Source organism: Patiria miniata, unplaced genomic scaffold (assembly GCF_015706575.1).
Source record: "Patiria miniata isolate m_02_andy unplaced genomic scaffold, ASM1570657v1 HiC_scaffold_17, whole genome shotgun sequence".
Lineage (NCBI taxonomy): Eukaryota > Metazoa > Echinodermata > Asteroidea > Valvatida > Asterinidae > Patiria > Patiria miniata.
Genome location: NW_024037055.1, coordinates 8944834 through 8967084, shown reverse-complemented (window position 1 = coordinate 8967084; position 22251 = coordinate 8944834). Strand labels below are relative to the sequence as shown.

Here is a 22251-nt window from a genome sequence, read left to right as displayed (position 1 = left end):
ATGAGAGATAAGACGCAAGATATGTTACCAAATATGTACTTTGGATTTATTTTTTGTTTAAAACCTTTGTAAACGTTTGTTTTAATTAACTATTTATCGAAACGATTCTGTTCAAGTTGCTTGCTTTTTGAAAAATATTTCCAATATTACAGCTTCGTGATACGAATATGCAAAATGTTATTTCGTCGACTCTTTTGATCCAGAGGACATATGCCTTTTCAGTTTACAATATCCAGATTAAATTATTATTGTCTGTCCTTTACCTCTTACATACCAACATAGAATTTCTTTTTTAAGGTTTGCATCAAAGTCAGTTCTGAAATTCATATAGATTTTTTTTTTAAGTCACATATTCTATTTGAGACACAACTATGAACACCAGGTATTATTATATCTGTTTGTTCCTAACCAAACGGTTTCAAAGTCTTAACTTAAAGGATTTCTGTTGGAAACTATGGCACAGTAAAAGATCATCGCTGCATTGTTTCGTGTTCTGAAGCAGCTATTAAGGTTTGCATTTGTACAAGAATTTGGAATAGAATACATCGTTGTTGAATGGACAAGAAGGTTATTTGAAAGGGTCCTTGTCAAAATTTAATGCAATTATAGTTGGCACATCGGTCGAATTATCCATCCTAATTAGTTGGCATATCGGACGATAAGTCATTTTACATTAGTACTGATCGATAATTCCAACCATTACATTGAGACCAATTTCTTCAGAAGGAGCCTTCGTAAAGTGTTATCATTTATTGGTCGAATAGGAAATCCACTATCATCCTGCCATGAAGCTCCCATTAATGGTCAAGATACTGGATCACTTTGATGCCCCAAGAGAATCGGCACCAGGGTACGGGTATGAGTTTTATATTCCCCATGTTTACCATGATTTTTAAACAATGAAAAGTAGGGGTGTTCTTAAAGATGGAGCATACTAGCGAATTGCAAAAACTAGTTGCAACTTTGCATCTACCTGACAGTTCGGACCAGTTTGGTGCAATTTTAATTTTTTCTTGTCAATTTGAATAAAGTGTACTACAGAGAGTGCTTTAAAAAAAGTGTGCCTTGTACTTGTACTCTGGCAAGTACTCGTATTCGTACTTGTGAAAAAAAGTACTCGACTTCAACACTGCAATAAGGCGTTGCACTTGAGGTCAACATTTTTTTGTCAATTTCTTTTTTTTTTAATACAAATCAGTACAAATGAAGTTGAAAGCCCAAATGCATTACACTCTTTCATTTCCCCCAAAAAGTACCCCCAAACTGACAATTTTGTCAAAATAGGGAAAGAAATTAAAGAATGGCTTTTTGCACCAACGGCTATTTGGCTTCACGTCATAAATTACATTAAGGTGCAATTAATTTTGGTCTAAATTGCACGCTTGACACAAAGGTTTGCCCAAGAAAACATGCTCTTGACCCTCAATAAAACCTTTAAAAAAAGGCAGCAATGTTAATGCTTGTCTGTCAAAGCCTACCAGAGCTATTATTCATAATATGCCTCCAATCTTCCGCTGTCCTAAAAATTATGTTTTAACGAATACGTTTTAGCTGCTCCATAAACTTATTTTCAGATGAACTGTTATAGTGACTTAAAAAAGGTCTGGCATTCGATTTTTAAATAGTGAAAACACGTTTTATTTTCAGATTTCGTCATCAACATCAAGGGGATGAGCAAACAGAAGAAGAATTTGGTAATTAACCATTGTAGTGTATCGATGCCTTAGTGATCGTTGTTTTCAAGAGAAAATTCGTGAACCTGACAATGGTCCAGTCCAGTCCGGTTCGGTCCAGTCCAGTCCGGTCCAGTCGGTCCGTTGCGGTCCGGTCAAGTCTGGTCCAGTCCGGTCCGATCTGGTGCGGTTCGGTTCTGTCAGATCCGGACTGCATGGTTTGGTGTGGTCTGGTCTGGTGCGGTTCGGTCCGGTCAAATATGTTGAGATGTAATGACATGTATGGGAAAGTAACAATACGCAGGTATAATGAGATTGAAAACATTGAAACATAAATTCGTTCCCCCGGTTTTGGCATTGATTGTAATATGTTTGAAATAATTTGTTTGTCGCACATCATTGTTAGCTGTTACATATATACATGAACCAAACTAATAAGGTTTTAATGCATTGGTTTCTATCGTTTGGATGTTCTTCAGAGTTTCCTGAGATGCAGACCTCCTCTGAAGGGCAGCTGACCTTTGAACGAGAGACATACTATTCATCACCAAGTGGGCCACCTGATGATGAGGATATAGTCACAGACTCAATACACTTGAAGAAGGTAAAAAGGATATATATGTATTCGAGGTCACATGTAAGTGTTCTACATGGGTCATTTTATAAACTAAGGGGCAAAACTCTAATATAATAGCCCGACTTCATCAAGTGAACGGGAAGGTAAAATGCGGCCCAAAGTAAATGGAATAGCCCAGTGAATTGATGGCGTATGTCTTGTATCCCTTTATGTGTTATTTGCAATAATTTAATTCAGCATTAAGATTCCCATAGGAAGCACATACTGGGATGTCTCGATGTGTATCACTGGTGGAGACAGAAATAGTAATGCTATGGGGTTTCATAAAAAAAGTGTTTTGTTTTTCAGTGTGCTAATACAATTACGAATCGACCCATAAATACATCTTCGTATAATATTGAGTGTTTTTTTTATGTTCATTCACGCATCATATACGATTTTTAGCCCCTGCGTAGTCATGTGAACACCGATATGGCGTCATTGAAGGAACAGATTTCTGGCAACCTGACATGCATGAGGAAATCTGCGCTGAAAGGTAAAAAGACCGATACAGCTGATAAAGTTAGCTCTCTACAGCTTGAAGTGTATGGCACACATAAGCACTTTTGAAAACCAGAAGTGCACAGTACAGCTGCGTTCCTCAATTATACAAAGGTTCGCAAATCAGGTAAATGTGGAGAAAAGCCCCTCGCATGAGATTTTCGTATGGATACATTTTCGAAATTTAATATTAATTTCGAAATCATCAATGACGTAAAGTTTGAAACAATGTATACCCAGTACCTATTTCGAGACATTGTGAAAATACTTTACAAAGCTAGCTTAGGTTGGAGTACAATCCCGACCTATACGGAAGGAGACTGTGGATTAAACCAGACCAATGAGAAAATAGGAGGCTGCAATAATCAGGACTATTCTCAGCAAAAAGTACATCTATGTCAATTGATTTTTGCGACACACAGAATCCAAGCAACAGAGCCAATGTTTCCAGGATCTAGTTCAGACCTTGCACTCCGTGCCTGATGGTCAGAAACTGGCAGAGATAGTGGCTCCAATGTACAAGCCGCCCATGTCAAGGTATGCAATAGATGGGGGCCTATTATTTAAAGCACATTAACTTCAACCATGTACTAGAATAAAGAATGTTGTTCATATGCTTTTCTAATATCATAATTTGTTTTATATGTATGGAAACCTATCCAAGTGCTAAAATCATCGCGCCAAAGATGCTATATGTGACACACTAACCTTATTACTTTTACATCCGCCCTACGATTGTCTCTTCTCAGACGGGTTCGTGACAAGCAGGACAGGCTGAACATGTTGGATGCGGTTGCCGCGATGCACACTGATACTTCTCAGTCACTCCTCACTGATGCCATCCTCTTGTCGCCGAAACCAAACAAGGAGCTGGTAGAGAGACTACTCATTGCCAGTGCTGGCTTCATACATGCTATTTCAGAGGTAGTACATATAGATTCTTTCAAGTTGTACACTCGAACAAAGTCTATAAGGGCGACATTCTACATTTGTTTTTACCAATTTTCAATAAATTTTGTTTTTCAGCATTACCTGGAGAATGTGGAGAATATCGTCTTCAAGTCACACACATTCCCTAGTGAGTATTTTGTTAGTTCTTGAACAAAGAATCATGTAGTTGCCTCCATGGTTCAAAAAGTAGAATATGTTTGTTCTCCGTGCAACCGGTTTTTTTTTTCATTTTGTACATGCCCCTAATTCCCACTGGTCTGTTCGAAAAGGGGGAGGGGACCTGTATTGCTGACCTCAGGAGAGAAAAAACAGTACACCTACTTTACTGTAATACTATTTTGTAGAGGATCGGGGCACACAATTGCAGAGTAATTAAGGACCAAAATGGGTACTGCTACTTGTACATTTTGTTAAAGCCGATAGTTGATGGATGAATTTAGCTGACGGTTTGAGGTCCCATGGGTTCTCTTTGAATAATAATTCGAATGATTTTTCAATTCGCTTTTGATACAGAACCTCTAAGGGACCCCGAGATACAGAGAGTTGCTGTGCTGGTACTCGGTGCCCTCGCTGGTCACCGATGGAAGGCCGGATACAGAGCTCAAGCAGAGTCCATTGTCATCAAGATTGAGAATAAACTCGGCGTACATGGTAAGGGAGAACAATCCTCTGTTGTTTGAAAAAAGAGTCTACTTTACTAACGCTATCAGTTTAAGCGAAAAATGAAAATCCCATTTTTAAGATGTGGCTATTTCCAACATGATCTGAGACTAGAACTCATTGTTAGAAACGCGATTTCTGTAGACTTTTGAGACTAACTTAGAGTTAAGCGACAGTTTTACACAGGTGGAGCAATAGTTTCCATTTACTGAATATAGTTTAAATTGATAGTTCTGTTAAATAGTCATATTTTTGGTATAATTTTCAATGTTCAGACCCCTGGGTGTACGAGAAGACCTTGACATCTCTGACCGAGGATGAGCGAGATGATTTTCACCACGACATGGTGGCTTTGATTGAATCCCTGGGCAATGCTGGGCTCCATCGTTCCTTCCCTCACATCCAGAGCTATACCAACCACAGCGCTACTCATCCACTGCTGAAAAGGGCTGGCTTACACTCCATGAGAGACTACCATCATGACATGGTAACATAAAGTTCAGTTAACCTGGGTTATTTTGAACATCTCACAGCCGCCCCCCCCCCTCCCCAACCCTTATATCTCGGCCATCAAGTGGCAAAAAATTATGAAACTTTGTACATGCATGGAACAAACAAACATAAACATACACATAGGTTTAACAGTTTTGGAATTATTGGCTAGTAATTATTCATATGCACCAGTACTAATTCTGCTTTGTAAACACTACATTATCGGGGAAGTTAGATTTCACGGCGCGCAGCGCCGACCAATATTTCGCTGAGCGAACAACCATGGCAAGACTTGAGGCTTAAAAGTCTGGAAAGTTCGGATCTGGAAATCAGTTTTTTTGCAAGGGTATTGCGGAAATTTGAGAAGGGGGAATTATTCCCCCCGGGCCTTGCTAGGGTTAATCCTAAGAAAAAAAATATAATGACACAGGGGCGGCTCCAGGAATTTTCGCAGGGGGGGGGGGGGGGTTTATCAGCAAAAAAGTCAGAAAATGTACACAGGTTTTTTTCTCCGGACACTTCGCCTCCGTAAAATCAAAAACTGGTGGGAGGGGGGGGGGGGGGGGCTGGTACCATATTTCAATAGGAGGCGCTGTTCAAATTCGACGATTGTTAACACTAGATTACAGAATGGTGTACCGTATTTTGAACAGGCGGACATTATACCAGTATAATTTTTTGGTCGGTGTCAGGAGGGGGGGTCGACTTATTTTTTTAGGATTTTGTATGATAATTTTTTTTTGGACTAAGCGGGGGGGGGGGGGGGTTCTGACCCCCAAAGCGCCCCCCCCCCCCTCAGGAGCCGCGCCTGAGACAGCCTGTCAAAGATACAGATAATTGAGAAGAAATAAAGACTTTCCTTAACTTATAAATAATTAAATAATTGTATTGTATAATTGCCTATTAAACAATGTTTGTTTGTCTCTCTCTTATTCTCCTTTTTTTCAATCAAATAATGTTCGTTTCAGGTGTTTGCAACCCTCGGTAAAACAAGGACGATTTCTTTTTCGGTCGACGTCTTTCAAGAAAACTTGCAGAAAAAAAAAAAAACTTTAGTTTTCGGGTAGGCAGTAAACGAACTTAACTTGAGGAAGTAACGTTTAATGTTAGAAAAAGTTGGGGTTTTCCCCATTCTTTTCACACTGTTTCGCTGCACGTATCTAAATGACAAGCTTTACGTCACGATACGTCTGCTTTTGTTCGTCGCATGTAGGCAGCTGGGATTCTTCTCAAGTCAGCCCTGGATGAAGATGAGGACGAGCATGTCAGATACGAGGCTTCACTCTTCTACAAGAATCATCCAATGGGTGGTCACCAAAATATCTCCAAGTTTGTCACCCCAGAGGAGTGAGTATGAAATCTCGTACAGGCCTACATTTTTTTAAAGAAAAAAACCAATAGACGTCAGACATAATGACGTCACGTTTTGTTTACATGTCCGCTTTCCTATTAGAGCTAGGTGAGACGTTTTTGAGGTCTTGTCATGATCATAAATGGAAATTGTCTTACCCATCGTTATTTCTAAATGTTTGGTTAATTTTCCTAAAATCGGCTGAAATGTTAGCTGGCTTTTGTTTGATTGCTCAATATCCAACACAAGAGGGCGCGTTTTTTGTGTACCCAATCATGCCCATTTCTAATCCAGAAAAAGTTTGTATTAAAAATGCTCTCAAGTTTAGCACATGATTATTTTCTCTAAATTAGTAAAAGAACATTCGGCACTCAGAAGCGATGCTAGTGGACGATTTTTCACATTGTATTAGAAATTATAATAATGCTATTTGCATTTGCCTCCCAAATTCGACGCGTTCCGGAGATACAGCTCAAAAAAAAGATAGTTTCGTAGAGAACAGACACAACCCTCGCTCTTCGAACGGTTACAATTACTTCAAACAATTATACGGCTAAAAAGTATTGCTCTGTTAGGCATACGGTTATCATAAGCTTAACTTTGTCCATTAGTAAAGTCCAAAATGAATGCCATTATCATTCCTGATCAGATATTCTGCAGACAATTTCTCCCAAGATGTAGCTTCCGCTGCTATAAGCCTGCCCTCCAGGCGTCGCTTGAGACGGGGATTCTGGGACAGATTCTCCTTTACGTTGCCCAGTCCGTCCATTTCCTGGAAGAAACTCCTTGGCAGCCGATTGGTTGGAGCAGAGTTTGGAGTGACCATCAGGAATGAACTTAAAATGGAAATTGGTATGTATAAGATAGAACACTATTATGTGCTCGACCTCTGTTTATTGGTAAAAAACAGAGGTGGATTATTTTTCGCAGAACCTGTCATCAGTAGTTGTTGAGATTTGCCCATTGGATAACGCACAATTACTCGAAATGGAGAAAACCGTACCTGGAGAAAAGATTTTCCAACAGATCAGATGCACTTATTTAATTCATTTTTTTGAACTCTTACAGCTCCCCTGAGTGGTCATGTCGGCGTGGATATTTTAGACGAGGCCTATGCAACAGTCTTGGTAGGACTTGTCGGTTTTTCAATGGATATCGCCCGGGCTCGTTTTTGCTTCAATGGTTACGCTGATTATAACCTCAACATACTACAGGTATATGTTACTTCCCTTCTTATGTGCTATATCTTCTGTCGATAAATACACGTGAAAAAAAGTTGGCGTTAAATAACATTGCTCTGTTTGTCATGATACCAAAGCAGTTCCTCTGATCAAAGTTATAAAATAAAAAGGTACTTATTTGTCACAATCAGGAATTTGGTGTGGAGCGCATCACTGACTTTGCAAAAGCGTACGATCTCATCATTGGGCAAGTAGTTGGGAACATCAGGAGGGCAGTGGACGTTGTTGTTAAACTCTTCAACGGCGAGATAAGCATTGCTCAGCTATTTGACGACTTTGTTCAATCACTAGAGAATATCCCTACCTCCGTAACCGTAAGTATATTTTGACCGTAGCATAATGGTACTAGTGGTATTTGGCTGTAATAATTATAGGTTTTATTGTGCTAACTTTTGCGCTAATCATACTAGTGTGGTACTGATTAGAAGCTGATCAAAGTCAATTATTCTCTAAAACTCGATACTTAACAACGCGAATAAATTATTTTCTGAGGCGCCTGCGCACGCGCACCTGAAAAGGAATTTGTTAATAAATTACAACAATAATCCATGTGATTAGGAAATTCGCTTTACCGCAGCAGCACAGGGCCGATATAACTCAGCGTGCAGATGACTCGATGGGGCGCTTCCATTACCAACGATAACCCCCCCATACTCACCTCATAACTTCAGGTTGTAGTTACTTACAATGTCTCATCTGAGTGACTGGTTTCTTCTTAATAAATACTTTTCTTAGCGGTTAGTGCAAGGAAGATAAAGATCTTTGGAAGTATCTTCTGTATAAAACTACAAATGAAAAGCGTTTTCTCATACAATTTTGTTTTATAAAATTAGCCTACCAGGATTGTTTCGTAGCATGTCTGATTGGATTTTAATGGATTTGGTGCTAAATGTATTTTATTAGTCAAATTAGGTTTTGCCCTTCACCGATGTATAAACACTGTATACTCAGTGTGTTACCTCCCGAGTGAAAGTCGGAAAAAAAATCACTCTGGTGGAACTCGAACCCACGACCTCCTACTTTCTAGTGCGGATGTCTTACCACTCGACCACCGAGCTAACGGGATCGGCTAGCTGGTTCGAATCTAATGTACATAGCATACAGTGTTTATATGTCGGTGAAGGACACAACCTAATTTGATTTACATCACCCGGCGCAAAATTCAATCTTATTTTATTAGTAATATATTTTATAATTGTTCATGTCCGTTATGCAGAATTTGAGATCAGTGGCCATGCAGGCTGTGTTCAGATTGTCTCAGTTTGACCCAGATCAGATGCCAGCTTCCTTCAAAGGTGTGATCAGTGTCGTCAACAAGGCTACTCAGCTCTTCAGTGATATCAAAACAGATGTCATGGAATTCTACCAGGTATAGCTATTTGTTTTCCTCTGCAGTTGGGTATAGTCAGTATAGTCCATTATACGTATGCGTACAGAAGACAGATAATGCCACTTGATAAGTTTGAATATATTTTTGTGTACGTGTGAAAATATTTTATTTGTACAACAGCCGCCACTTATTATGTGGTGGCCGCCACACGATTCCCAGCATACGTCCACGATTGGGGTCGTGTATAAAACCTATGGGAGTCTTCCTAAAAAGTTAAGGGTACAAACAAAAGAGGGACAATGGGACGTCAACGATCGACGGTGTGAACACGTTTGCGTGCGTGTACAAGTTTACATTCACTGAGTGGACCTACGAACAAAAGATGTCAACATAAACCAGGTAGCATCGACGTTGTGTGGACTTGCCCACAACTTCATATTTGTTCTGCTAAGGTTGAAGAAATTGTGTGTGGTCATGATTATATGGTATGCTGTAACCGATCGGGGGTTAGAAGAAAATAAGGATCAAGGAAACAGGGATGCAGAGGCACAAGGATAAAGTTCCGAGTTCCAGGCAATTTTCTTTAGGTACAAAAGTTCAGCCTGTGTAATTGTAGGTTGATGTTTGTTACAACAATGTCCCCCAAAAAACGACATGCAGTCAATTGAATAATGGCTCTGTAATGATTAAACAAAACAAAAATATATAAATTAAACAAAAATACATAAATTAATATATACAGTGATTCACATTTGATCATTAATTTAATATTTTAAGTTCATTAACAATTATATTTTTCTAGAGAGTGGAAGAGGCTTTCCTAGTCACATCCAAAAAGTTCAATGTAACCATATTCACTATTCACTCTATGTACATATAGTACCGGTATGTGTTCTCCAAGTACATGTTTACATTGCTAAAACAGTTATTTGTCATGGAATCTATATTATTTTAATTTGTTCCATGAAAGTTTCAAATATCATGAAATCTACCTTAATTTGTTCCATGGAAGTTTAAAATATCATGAAACAAGTGCAAAATTGATAAGTTTACACCCTAGATAAAGATGAACCACATTATTAATCAAAACACCTACCAACTTTATAAATGAGCAGGGATTGACAAATACGCCTGGGCTAAGCCGGCTGTTCACGATGTAAAGGCACTGTCAAGATGTATACATGCGGCGTCCCCCGACCTGTGCCAACCGAAGAGATGTGCTAACAAACACGGGCAATTCTAATTTACAATGGCTGCCAGTGCTTACGTATCGCAGAAAACGTATGATATTAGAACAAGTATCTCAGCAGAGACACGATGTTCACTCATGAAATCTCCAGAAGAGAGTGACAGAAAATTTAAACTAGGCCAACCACACCTAAATTTTTCACATCTAAGCAAGGCATAGTAGCACAACAATAAAGACTATCATGCTACTCGCATAGCTACAAATCTACAGCATCCCACAATGCAGAGTAAAGGCATGTAAATCAGTGCATCTCTATAGGGCGCTTTGTATGCGCACAGCATAGCTGCATAACATTATAACAGGGGAATGCAAGTGAACTACAATACAATAGAGGGCGCGCTACATGGCATCGCTGCACATTTGTAGTTCCAGATCATGACACTATAGAGAAAGGAATGCGAGAAAGAATTGAAGAGAAAAAAAGAATGTGTCATTAGAACCGTGGAGGGACCAGATGACATAAGTCCGATCGGTCACACTCAACACTAGATACAGTAGAAGTAAGAATTTCAATCTGTGTTAGACAGTGGAGGGACCAGGTGACTAACCGGGTCGACTGGTCACAATACATTTTCCCTGTACATAGTTTGGATGAACCTTGATTTGTTCCAATTTCCTGCAGGCCGTCAGTGAAGCAATCACTGTCACTTTGCCCTGGGCAGCCGAGCAGATCTGGAAGTCTATCGTTTCAGTTTCAGATTCTATTGGAGGCCTACTAAAGTCACCCCTGGAAGCAATCGGAGCCATCTTCAAAGGTGTCCTCAAGTAAGTGTAGACAGTGATGTACGCGCTGAAGTATTGAGCCTGGATGTTTGCCCTTGAAAAGGAAATTAATATGCAAACATCCTAAAATTTGCAATTATTTTTAGTAAATTTTTGATAAATTGCATGACTTGAAAGAGAAATATCGTGCCAAATATTGACCTCTCACTTCCGATAAGTACATGCGGACCAGTGAAACTTGTTGCACTCGTACATCGGATAAAAATTATGAAATCATTTTGTGACGGTCAATTGATAACTTAAATTAATAACGAAAAGCAAAGTATCTTTTTGTGTTTACTATGTTTTTAAAATAAACTTGAAGGGCTCGTTAGCATTTACAAAATAAAATCTAAATGTGCGCTGATAATGACTGCAATCAAGCCGTCCTGACTAAATCTAGAACCCTTGAGTTAAAGATTTCCATATACGAAGTTCACTCAACACCCTGTGTACAAACCCGATGAGATTGGACTGAAAAATTCTAAGTGTTTTCTAAGAAAATATTTGTATTTTCTCACTGCTCAAATTGACTTTGATGACATTAAATTGCTATCTGGGGGCTTGTTAGTCATTACAGAGGAAAATTAGTGAACTTTGTATATGGAAATATTTCCCCCTTGAGTTGTAGGTAGGTTCATCTTAAAGTCGTTGTATATTCTCGTACACACGCAAGTAAGCGATGTGAAAAACAAACGTTAACGAACAAGGAACACCTAGGAACCAAAATGCCCGATGTGTAAGGTTGTACATGAAATTCGTTTTAACTATTTCCAAGTGATTTTTCATCACTTTCTTTTTAAAGAATTCCAAAATAAAATTCCAACATGAATGCTTCTCGGGGTGGTATTCGATTAGAAATTATTCTGCAAAAATATTAGTAAGAGAAGGACAACCCAGTGTAAAATGTCCATGCCCAAGCTGAGCCGCGTGGCATTTCACTCGTACGCTCTTTCCAGATTTAGAATACAAAGCAATAGAAATATAATTATTACCGTGTCCATTCTCTTCCAGCCTCTAGACCTTTCAAATCAGCAGATATGTAAAAGTTACTACACAGAGTGCATCAGGTGTTACTACGAACCCAACATAAGTAACTTCTTTTCTATGCCATAATTATCATCGTTATGCTTTTTTATCAGCATTAAGACTTCTGTTACTGAAATCCTGAATGCCAAGAAGGAGATAGAAGAAGCCAACTTTTTCAAAGAAGGTGAGGAACAGTTACATGTTTTCCTCTACCAATTGATCCGGCCGGTATATTTGAGGGTTTGAGGTATTGAGAGGTGCCTTGAATAATTTCAGCAAGTTCTGTCTTGCCAAACAGGTCAGAGGCCGTACTGGTTTGATCTACCCAAGGTCCTCGGTGGTATTCTCAGAGAGTTACTGGAACACCTCCGCAACATCAGAAGAGATCTTAGCGTTTGGGTGTCCGAGATTGACAGCTCATCAGATCCCGTCAAGAAGTTGACAGGGGGTGCTTTTGACTCGGTAAGACACATCAAAGCACTTTTTTAATTTAAATTAAATTATTAAATTAAATTATTAAGTTATTACATTTTTTAGAATGAAAATAAACAATCTGCTGCAAAACAATTGCAAACTGGATTGACCTGAAATATACAAATCAAACACAAATAAAACGACCTAATGTTGGCATCCTAGCAGTATCTTTGTCAAAGACAAACTGGCAGGGATTACAGAAATAGACAAATGAGGGACACACAACCTATGTGTGGTTGTGCCTCATTTATGTGTCTGTTTCCTGTTAGGCCATCTTATTTTGTTTTGATTTTAATTACATTTTTGATATTGTACAGATTCCCATTTCTTACTGAAAATAAAAGCAATATTGCTTCATCAGAGAACAGAAATCGATCTATTTTCATTGTTTGATAGACTGCTAATTTAACACGGCTGAATTAAATCAACATGCAATAAGTTTTGCTAATATCTATTTATTGCTCTAGGTTAAAAGGGATATACAACATTTGCTTTTGCTGTAATTTTCAGAAATGGACGGATTTGGGGGTAATTATTTTGTAGCATTGTAACAATGATCTGTTTAAATTAAAGTTCTGTGTTCCTAGATAATGGAGAAACTAAGAAAAACAATGCTGTTCTTGTAGTGTGATTCCCTGACCCTTCTTCAGACGAAACGAAGCAATTTTATTGACGTCGGTGAATTATTAGGTCAGGGAACCATACTAGATGGCTTGCAGCCGTTCACGAACTTGTAATACAATTTGGTAAATTTGGGGTAGTTTAAGAAAAACAGACATTTTTTCCAACGATGGTCAGCCTACCATCGTTTGAAATTGGTACAAACATCTTCCACTTTTTAGTCAAGTAAGGTATTTCATGAAAATTTCGTAGTTTAGTTTTTGGATGTTTGCAAATGTTGCATATAGCCTTTAAGACAAACCTCACAAGCAGCAATTACAATGTTACTTTCAGATCAGGGACAGCTGTTTTCTCCTGAGTGCAAAGATGCTGTTTTAGTGAAGTTTCCCTTTATGTGACCAAGCCTTGTGGTCAAACGAATTATTTCAAATCGCTAATATTTAGACAAAGATCTTGCCTCAACACTACCATTCCAATGTTTTTGTCCCCTTTGTGGTTCATCGTGTCATTTGTCGCTTATTATAGCACACATTGAGAGGACGAGTGCGAGATGAGATTGAGTCAATCTTTGAAGATCTGATGGATCCGATACAACCCCTTCAGAATCTCCTAGGCCCATTTTTTGAGCTGCATAACCTTGTCTTTGGTAGTGTTGATGCACTCAAGGAAGCGTATCAGACACTAAAGGAAGGGTGAGTAGTCCGACATTGACAAAATACATAATGTGCCCGTACTTAGGTTCGCTGTTCTCATGCACACGAAACAATTTTGTACGCGTTTTGTTGACAGAATGTGCCCCCCCCCCCCCCCGCATGTCATTGGTCCAGGTATTTTCCAGGAAGCGCTATCATTTGGCTCTTGGGTGCAAGCTCTCTAAACAAATGACACAATGATTAACGTAAAGTTTATGTCCACCTGGATGTTGGTTTTCAGATACCAAAAGTCCCAAGCCCTTGTCATGAAACTGTTTGGGCCCAAGGCTCACGAGAGATTCCCAAGGAAATTCCGTGAACCGGGATCCGGGGCGTGCGCATCAGGAGGTTTCTACCCAACGGACTCAGCTGGACACTATGAGAATCAAGGTGTGGATCTGGAAATACCACCTGGAGCAAAGGTTAGTATGTCATTCTCTGCCCGTTTATTGTAGCTTATGTGTGGGCTTTGTACTAATACCGCGAAGAAGTAAATTGCCATATTAAAAATAATTGCCATATTTAAGACAGTGTCAGCAGTAGCGTAAACTCGTGTCGTCGAGTGGAAGAATGGTCATACCCCCAAAGCCGGGGGGTGCACACCACGTTGTAATGCAAACTTTCCGTTGGGAGGGAGATGTACACCAAATGACATTAGTTCATGAAACAAATGTGCATTTATATAAACTTGCTCACTTAAGGTTATATAAGACGGGTGCATTCAGTCTCCTGGGTTGATTTTTTTTCAGAACTATTTCATTAATATATTTTCCTATAGGTTTTCCCGGCTATTTATGAACCTTTATCATTCGAATTCACCGATTCTAATATTCAAATTCGTCCATCATCATCAATTTAGTGCACTTCAATTTTTAACTGCGTCTTTTGTCAGACAAAATCCCCACGCGGGATTTACGCCCTTGTAAGTGAATCAATCTCCTTAGCCAGTGAAATAATGGCATGTTTGCCCACGTTTGCTCAGGCGGCAAGGTCTCAGATGCACTACCAGGAGCACATGGCACCTGCCCTCTTCACAATCTATCTCACTGCAGACCTCACCAACATCTCGCTGATTTTGTCATTATCAGCACCAGAATAAAGAAACAATTAACCTCGTCTGGCTCAAGGCCAAAACCAGATTCCATATTCCCTTTGTCCGTGAGCTGCTGTATACTGACGACACAGTTTTTGTTTCCCACATCCACGCTTACCTGCAGAAGATCATTGACATCTTCGCCCGTATAGCCAGTGACCTGGGTCTCTCTATTAATGCAAAAAAAAAGCTCATATAGTTTTCACCTCTTCCCCCACTCAACACCATACCTCAAGTCCTGCTCAACGGAACGCCTCTAGCCAAGGTTGACAGCTGTGCTTTATCTCGGAAGCAGAGAGCGACGCTCGACTAAATCCACCAAGTGTAAAGTTTACCGAGTAGTTGATTTGCCAGCCTTCCCTGCACCGTAGAGACTTGTACTCTCTCGTACTCAGTCAGGCTTAGATCCGGCATCTTTGTTTTATCCTTAGCATGAGCTGGTGATCAGGATCCCTTATTCCATGGTTTTGCAACTGGCTGGCATGCTTATGTCACCAAAATGCTTGAGGAGTGTCATTTCAGATGAACCGCGGCCATGTTGTAACGATGGACGATTCCAGACTCCCCAAAGCCGTATTTTACTCAGAGCTCCTAATGGGTGATAGACCTTGTGGCCCGCCCAAGCTTCGCTTCAAGGACACACTGATAACGCAACTTAAAACATGCCTCATCGACATCGACATCCAGGGCACCAAGGGGGAACAGTTCTTAGAGTAACTGATGGGGCTACCCTGGTAAAATAAAACGATAAATTAAAAAGATAATTAACAAATATTAATTAAAAATAAACGTCACCACCTGGGAGGACGCTCCCAGTGGAAAAAGAACATCCTCACTGGCACAGCTGTCTCCCAGGCTTCACTCTTCACTGCGGTTGCAGACACTCGCAGCCGACGTAATGCTTTTTCCAAAGCTGTCGACGATGCTAACCTGGTGTGCGGAATATCCGGTCAGGTTTATCGCGCTCACATATGTCTTTTTCCCCTTCAGGAAGCCTGTTCAAGAAGCTTGGGATGACCGTATCGACATCGACCGGCTGCCACGACGACACCGACAGAGGGCGGGTGCCCGGAAAAGGAACCCTGTCTTACCTTTTAGCACGAATTGACTGTCGGGAAATATGTCATTCCCCCCAAAACAAAAGTAGTCTTGCACATTCCTAATACATCATTGATCCTACATTATTTATAACCGGAGCATTTGTTCCTTTTTTGTCAAGTTGGTGGCACCATATTCAGGCGTCCTTTACAAGAGTGCTGGTAAGCCCAACCAGGTTACTCTGCAGGCTGGTGGTGGGGCCTTCCGCGACATCAAGATCATCATTGACAACGTTGAGCCCAATAGGACCATCTCCGAAACTAAAGGAGTTCATGTAAGTGGAAATCAGCTTAACTGGGTTTTGCTTAAACTGCATTTTGATTTCATGATTATCAAGTTCATTTCTTTTCATTTTGTATGATTCATCTGATGAGTCAAAATTGAAACAGGCATATTATCTATAGCCATACTTTGTAAAGATTAATCAGATGCGGTGTGTTTGCTAAACATCTTATTATACATACATGTATGATACCGCATTGATAATTCAAAAAGCATTTTCAAGGGGAAAATCTAACGTTGAAAATGCTTAACAGGCACTCCGATAATAAAATCTAGATTAAAGAGGTAATTAGTTCGAGTCATCCATATCGCCGGGCTTTTGGAGCCATTTGTGTTTGGCGAAGTAATGAGTTTATGTCCTTTGCATAATTTAAACGTTGTCTTCATATTGAAAGAACAGTTTGCATTAAAGAAATCATTAATTAGCATGTTATTTCAACATATTGTATGCATTGACCTTTTGGTACCATAATGGGAGTATAATACGTGCCATACCTGCGTTTTCTGATCCCACTTTGCCAGTACAATACCTCAGGCAGGGTTTAATGGTGCGCAGTGCAATCTTGAAGGTGAAGTCTCCGGTTTCTGGTATGGAGCTTGCCCAAAAAGTGGTGCGGCGACGCGCCTTTTTTTTTTTTAACTGATTTTTTTGCTTCAAATGTCGGCTGGTGACTGCAAATGGTGCCCGACTAAACTTAGTGCAAATATATGGGAGTCCAGAGAGGCCACATAAAGCTTATTCTCGACCATAAACCAATCTAAAAACACGTTAAAATTGTGCGGCAGCAGGATTCCAGTCAAACCAGTGAGTTTGGCGGTTTTGAGATATCATCTTTCATTGAAAAAAAACTTTTTCATTTTGCCGACGCGCATAGCTACGGCGACGCGCGCGCATACCAGAAACCGGAGACTTTTTTTTTGGCCTAAGGTAAGCATTTTGAGGGATCCACACCAGGGGCTAATCCAAGTTTGAATCGAGAGAGAGATGTAGGTGCGAATCATGCAATATTTCATGAGCCATTTGGTTCTTCTCATCAAAGGTAATAGCTGGAACTGTTATTGGCACAGTCGGTTTTTCCGCAACATGTAGATCTTCAAACTACATCCATCTTTCAATGACGAAATCCAAACCCAACCGCCTGGCGTCCCTTCTAGACGGCGCCCTGGATGACGATGTTTCAGTTGCTGACCTAGCTGCCAAGGAGGGATACGTGGATCCTGGCAACTACCTTGGGAAGAGACCTCTGAAAACACCCAAGTGGACACAAGTCTGTGACGATTTCAAAATTGTTTGGTTGGTAGGTCTGAAAAACTGTTCGAGCACAGATCACTGCACATTACGGAGGCATTGCCCTGGTTAGTGAACGAAGCAAAACAATGTCCGGTAAAACGCATTCACCATCGAAAAGGGCCTCCGTACAGGCATGGCGTTACGAACGCCACACTTGTATAATATGCTGCAGTAAATTCAAGGCTGTGTCTCCTCAGTGTGCATTCAATCAGTGTGTATTCAACTCCATGTGCATTCAAACACTGCTAACCGCAGCGTCTGTCGCAGACATTATTACCAAAGACTGATACTAGGACATACGAAGTTAGTGGATTCGAGACCTATGAAACCTTTCAAAATCCTACAAAAAAAATGGTTTCTTTTTTAAAAGGTAAAGCATTGAGAGTCTTTGCTCGTATCTGATCATGGACTTCACTGAAATGGACTACCCTTGAAACAAATGACAGTCAATAAAAAAGGGGATAAAACCTGATGTTCCGTTCTAGACTGTACGTATTTTTTGTAGGTCTTTTTAGAGGCATGAAAAGGATCTCGACCACATCACTGATTTTTTACCACTGTACATAGGGAATGGTAGTGAAGGAAGGTACCGTGCTTGGAAATGATAAAGACGGAGAGACGAAGGACACCAGCCCTGAGCGCGAACCTCCCCCTGACACCACTACCGATAGACCAGACCCTACCAAACTACCACCAAAGCGAACGCCCTCTTTTGGTCTAGTAATGTCACCAGGTAATTGAAACATTTTCCTCATGTGTACGTACACGAAGAAGGGTTTTCAAATATTGCCTCCGTATAAATAACACTATCAGAGGCGTAGCCAGCAGGGGGGGGGGGTGTTGGTAAGGGGGGTATTTAAACAAGCCCCAATATCTTGTGAACGTTGCCTTCTTTTCAACAAATGCCACTTTTTAACGAGCACCCTTTTTTAAAGAGTGCCCTTTGGAATGTTGTGCTAACGTCGGCAACTGTGTTTCCATGAAAAGTGCCACATATTTGTCCCTTAGTGGCCATGATTGTCCAGTTAGAACAGCGTCCCCATAGGAAGATGGTGTGCCCCCCCCCCCCCCCTCGCTGATGATTGGTGAAAAACTGTCTATCTCTCATGACGGATGGGCGAGTGCCCTTTTTCAAGTCTACTCCCTAGTAAAATGATCTTGTTACGCATTGGAATATTGGTAATGCTTTGTAAAGATTTTAAAAAGGTAAGTTTTATCGAACTAGCTCATTTGCATAGGCCATTTTGCCCCGTTGCATAAAGATCGCTGTGTAAACGCGAAAGTAACAGGGCGGTTAATAATGTATCAGCTTGAATTAATTGTTGTCATTCATAAACACTTTTTCACTTTTGACGAAGACAACACACAACAAACCAGAGAAGCACTGGGCTTTCCCGAGCCAAAACTTGCCTCGGGGTCTCCGTTTAAGAACTTCACTCTGAGGAACCTGAAGATTGGATCCATCCTGGCATTTGCCCGTAAGCTTGGACTGGAGGAAACAGCAGACGCCTTGTTGACTCTTGTCAAGACCATTGTTGTAAGTTCGATGACACAAATTTGTCAAACTGGCCCCTAACCCCCTCCCACTCCTAAAAAGGGGAAAGTAAACCGTTACTGCACCCGTTCATTCAATTCTCTCCTGGGGTGTATTTTTTACTACAAATATTATCAAAATGTATTGATTTGTGCATAATTAAGTCAGTGTTTCAGATAATTGCACATCACAATGAGCTGTCAAATTAAAAATGTAACCTTACAACCATACTATTATTATTTTTTAGCAATACCTTTAGCATACAAAGCTGTATTATATAAGTCATAAACACGTTCTGAAATTTAGATTTTGACTTGTCTTTTTGAACTGCAGAAACTTGTTGGTGACAGGCCGTGCGTTCTACCCGAGTCTTTATCCAATGATATGTTGCGAATTGAGCTGCAACAGCGTCGTCTGAGCTCACAAGGAGACAGAGAGACCTTACTCAAGCGATACAGGCAACCTGAGGATCGTAAGTGTGGATTGATCCGGTGGTGGTCTGTGTCTAAATCTTTGTTTGATGGTTATGTTTGTTGTTCCTGAGTTATTACTCTTTGATTGTTGATTTTGAAATTAAACCCAAAAAAATATTGCAGACGGGGTTGGAATCTGCATCCTGCTTGAGGTTCATATGTATTTGGGGTGTTTTTTGTGTGTACTTTTACCTGTACCGGTATTTATTTGCTCTATTTTGGTAGCGTTGCGATTTGTCAGCGTGTGATTTCCCAAAAAATACACCAACGTAGTCATCAAAATAATTTCTACATTTACAGTGGCTTTACTTATAGGAGCCCGTTCAAAAAATGCTCGCCAATAAGCCAGTTCGGTATTCCAAGCATGTGCACATCAAGATTGGACGATTTTTCTTTGGGGATAAACATTTCATCTTGTGCGTGCAAAAGCATAGCAGGGTACCAGCAAAATGGAAGAGATCGTTGTGTTCTGAAGTAACAGTTTGCAGAAGAAAGAAAACATTTGGACACCAAAGTGTTTTAGGTGTTTGTGTGTCCAATTCCATCTCTTTTCGATTGCACGAAAAATTACACAGAATGCAGATTCGGTTACCACGTCCCCCATAGCCTTGTGTGCATTTATCTGACGCGTTTATCCCGAGATTGTCGAATCTTGTTGTGCACCACTATTTTGGAATACAGAACTGACTTATTAAATACCAAAAATAGGTTTGGTTTTTCCTTTGTTAAGGCTGCCCCCTGCTTCAAGTTTCCCTGCCCAAGAATGTGTACTGTAAGATAGACAACAGTTGCCTGGGTGTGGAGTGTTGTATGAACGTCAAACTCTTCATGGTGTCCTTTGCCTTCAAGGCATTCATGCGCTTTGACCCTTGCGAGTTTCAGTTTGTACTCGGTGTCAATTCTTGGAACTACACCTTGCACATTCTAGATGCCAAATTTGGTAAGTTGAGTTGTCACTGTTTCATGTTCACATCAATTAAGACATTGTAGAGAAGGAGAAAAGGGGGAATATGACAAATTAGGAAAAAGAAAATTAAAATGAATTTTATATTTTTAAATGTATATATTACACGTTTTCTATGTAAGTTTTAGACTGTTCTTTGGTTCTATTGTTAATTCAGAGTTAAAATTTGCAGCTAAAAATATATTCACGTTTAGTGCAGTGTTAATTTATGATAATTTTCTCTAGGCAAGGAATTGAATTTTCCAGTGCCCTTTGACATTCCGTTTGCTGATGACATGGAGCTGTCTCTGAGGTATACATTCTTTTTTATTTTTAATTTATGATGTACAGTGTCATTAAAAAATATTCCCATCTTTTGGAAAATATTAATACATAATCAAAGAAAACGAATATCTTTTTAGTGTCGTTATTTGACTTTTTTTCTCAAACTAGGATACCAACTGAAAAGTCCCTGGTCACATCCTGGTTTCACTTGGCCCGATCTTTTGCAGGGTCAAGACAGTGACACTTACGTTGGTTAAATGACCCTTTTGCCAAGGTTATAAAGTGATGTCGTGATGTGTTTTTTTTTCCAGAGAAGTGGCTTTTTTACCTGAAAGTCTCAAGCCAAAAAGAACAATGAATTCCGGGTGAATCTGACAAACCGTGCACGAAGGGTATCTACAGTGTCCCTGTAACCCCAGACACACTCCAGACTATTGTTACCTAACGCATCGCCCTATACGAAGATATCTCAAAAGATCCTGTGAACACAATGACCAACACAAAAGCAGCGGTCCCCTCCGTTGCATGCCTTGCTTCAAATAGGGACATTTTAGAGTGTGCGTTTATCTAGAGTTCGGCTGGATTGTTTGAATATGATTATGACGACCATTTTTTTCGAATCAAATGTGTTTCTAGAAGGTTGTCACCAAAGAGTGCCTTCGTTTTAAGGTTAATAATGTATTACGAACAATAGATGTACAGGAAGTGGAATTGCCTCCTTCTTTATCCTTATTGTACTTATGTTGTCACTCAGATTCACCATTGAAAAGAGCAGGACTCAATTACTAGTCAGCATGTCTGTTGCCATCTGCCCAAAGACTGGAGATGCGGCCTGTTTGCCATCTATCCACGTGTTGAAAGATTCTGCTGTCCCTGTGCCCTTTTGCCATCCGAATGGAACCATCACGTGGCCAGACAGTAAGCAGGACACAACCAAATGAAATCCTAATAAATTGTAAACTTTGCGCAGGCCCACCGTTATCGAATGATTACAGCTTTATTTCTATAAAATGAACATTAATTAGTCGTCTTCAAGTCATATTGATTTTAATTTAATGCACCTTTAACAACATGGGCGTCCGCAGGGGAGTCAATGGGGTGGGGTGGGAAAATGCCCCCCCCCCGCCCACCCTCGAAAAAAGGGATAAATTGAGAATACCTAGAGAAAGTATAGGGATTGTTTTGGAAATAATGTGCTTTGCCCCCCTCTAAAAAAAATTTGAAAATGGGCCACGACAAAGGCATTCGTTATCATTGTTCATCTCCTTTTATTTGTGACCTGACTTCTGATTTTACTTGTGATTGACTCGTGACTAGATAACAACTCTGAATAAATGTTCTCAGTTTACCAAAGAAAACCACAATTGCTATGAAATACAAACAACGCCATCTTGGACAATGTTGAATTGCAGTTGACATTGAGGAGTATTTTAATCGTGCAACTATGAGGAAGCTACTCAAAGATACTGGAGAGGAGTTACTGCAAGCAGGTACTGAGGTTGCGTTGAACTACGTCCTGAATGAGCTTGGCATTCCAAAGGTAGGTCACATGGTGTTGGAGGGTCATAATCAAATCAAGCATCGGATTGATAACCGATTGACAAACTAAT

The 22251-nt window shown here is 40.1% G+C and overlaps 1 protein-coding gene across 1 annotated transcript in view; it reads left to right on the top strand.

The window, feature by feature from the left end:
• Nucleotides 1–22251, top strand: part of LOC119724014 — a 111693-nt gene that overhangs the window by 7424 nt on the left and 82018 nt on the right. The window contains exons 6-33 of the mRNA XM_038194934.1: nt 765–850; nt 1648–1694; nt 2153–2277; nt 2695–2785; nt 3213–3327; nt 3540–3714; nt 3817–3868; nt 4255–4392; nt 4677–4888; nt 6107–6240; nt 6894–7096; nt 7313–7458; nt 7617–7799; nt 8702–8854; nt 10687–10829; nt 11969–12039; nt 12154–12317; nt 13476–13642; nt 13884–14064; nt 15955–16107; nt 17156–17413; nt 17974–18139; nt 18765–18943; nt 19274–19412; nt 20144–20353; nt 20603–20669; nt 21396–21559; nt 22054–22181. Of these exons, the coding sequence (XP_038050862.1) occupies nt 765–850; nt 1648–1694; nt 2153–2277; nt 2695–2785; nt 3213–3327; nt 3540–3714; nt 3817–3868; nt 4255–4392; nt 4677–4888; nt 6107–6240; nt 6894–7096; nt 7313–7458; nt 7617–7799; nt 8702–8854; nt 10687–10829; nt 11969–12039; nt 12154–12317; nt 13476–13642; nt 13884–14064; nt 15955–16107; nt 17156–17413; nt 17974–18139; nt 18765–18943; nt 19274–19412; nt 20144–20353; nt 20603–20669; nt 21396–21559; nt 22054–22181 (4050 nt within the window). The remainder of the gene's footprint in view (nt 1–764; nt 851–1647; nt 1695–2152; nt 2278–2694; nt 2786–3212; nt 3328–3539; nt 3715–3816; nt 3869–4254; nt 4393–4676; nt 4889–6106; nt 6241–6893; nt 7097–7312; nt 7459–7616; nt 7800–8701; nt 8855–10686; nt 10830–11968; nt 12040–12153; nt 12318–13475; nt 13643–13883; nt 14065–15954; nt 16108–17155; nt 17414–17973; nt 18140–18764; nt 18944–19273; nt 19413–20143; nt 20354–20602; nt 20670–21395; nt 21560–22053; nt 22182–22251) is intronic.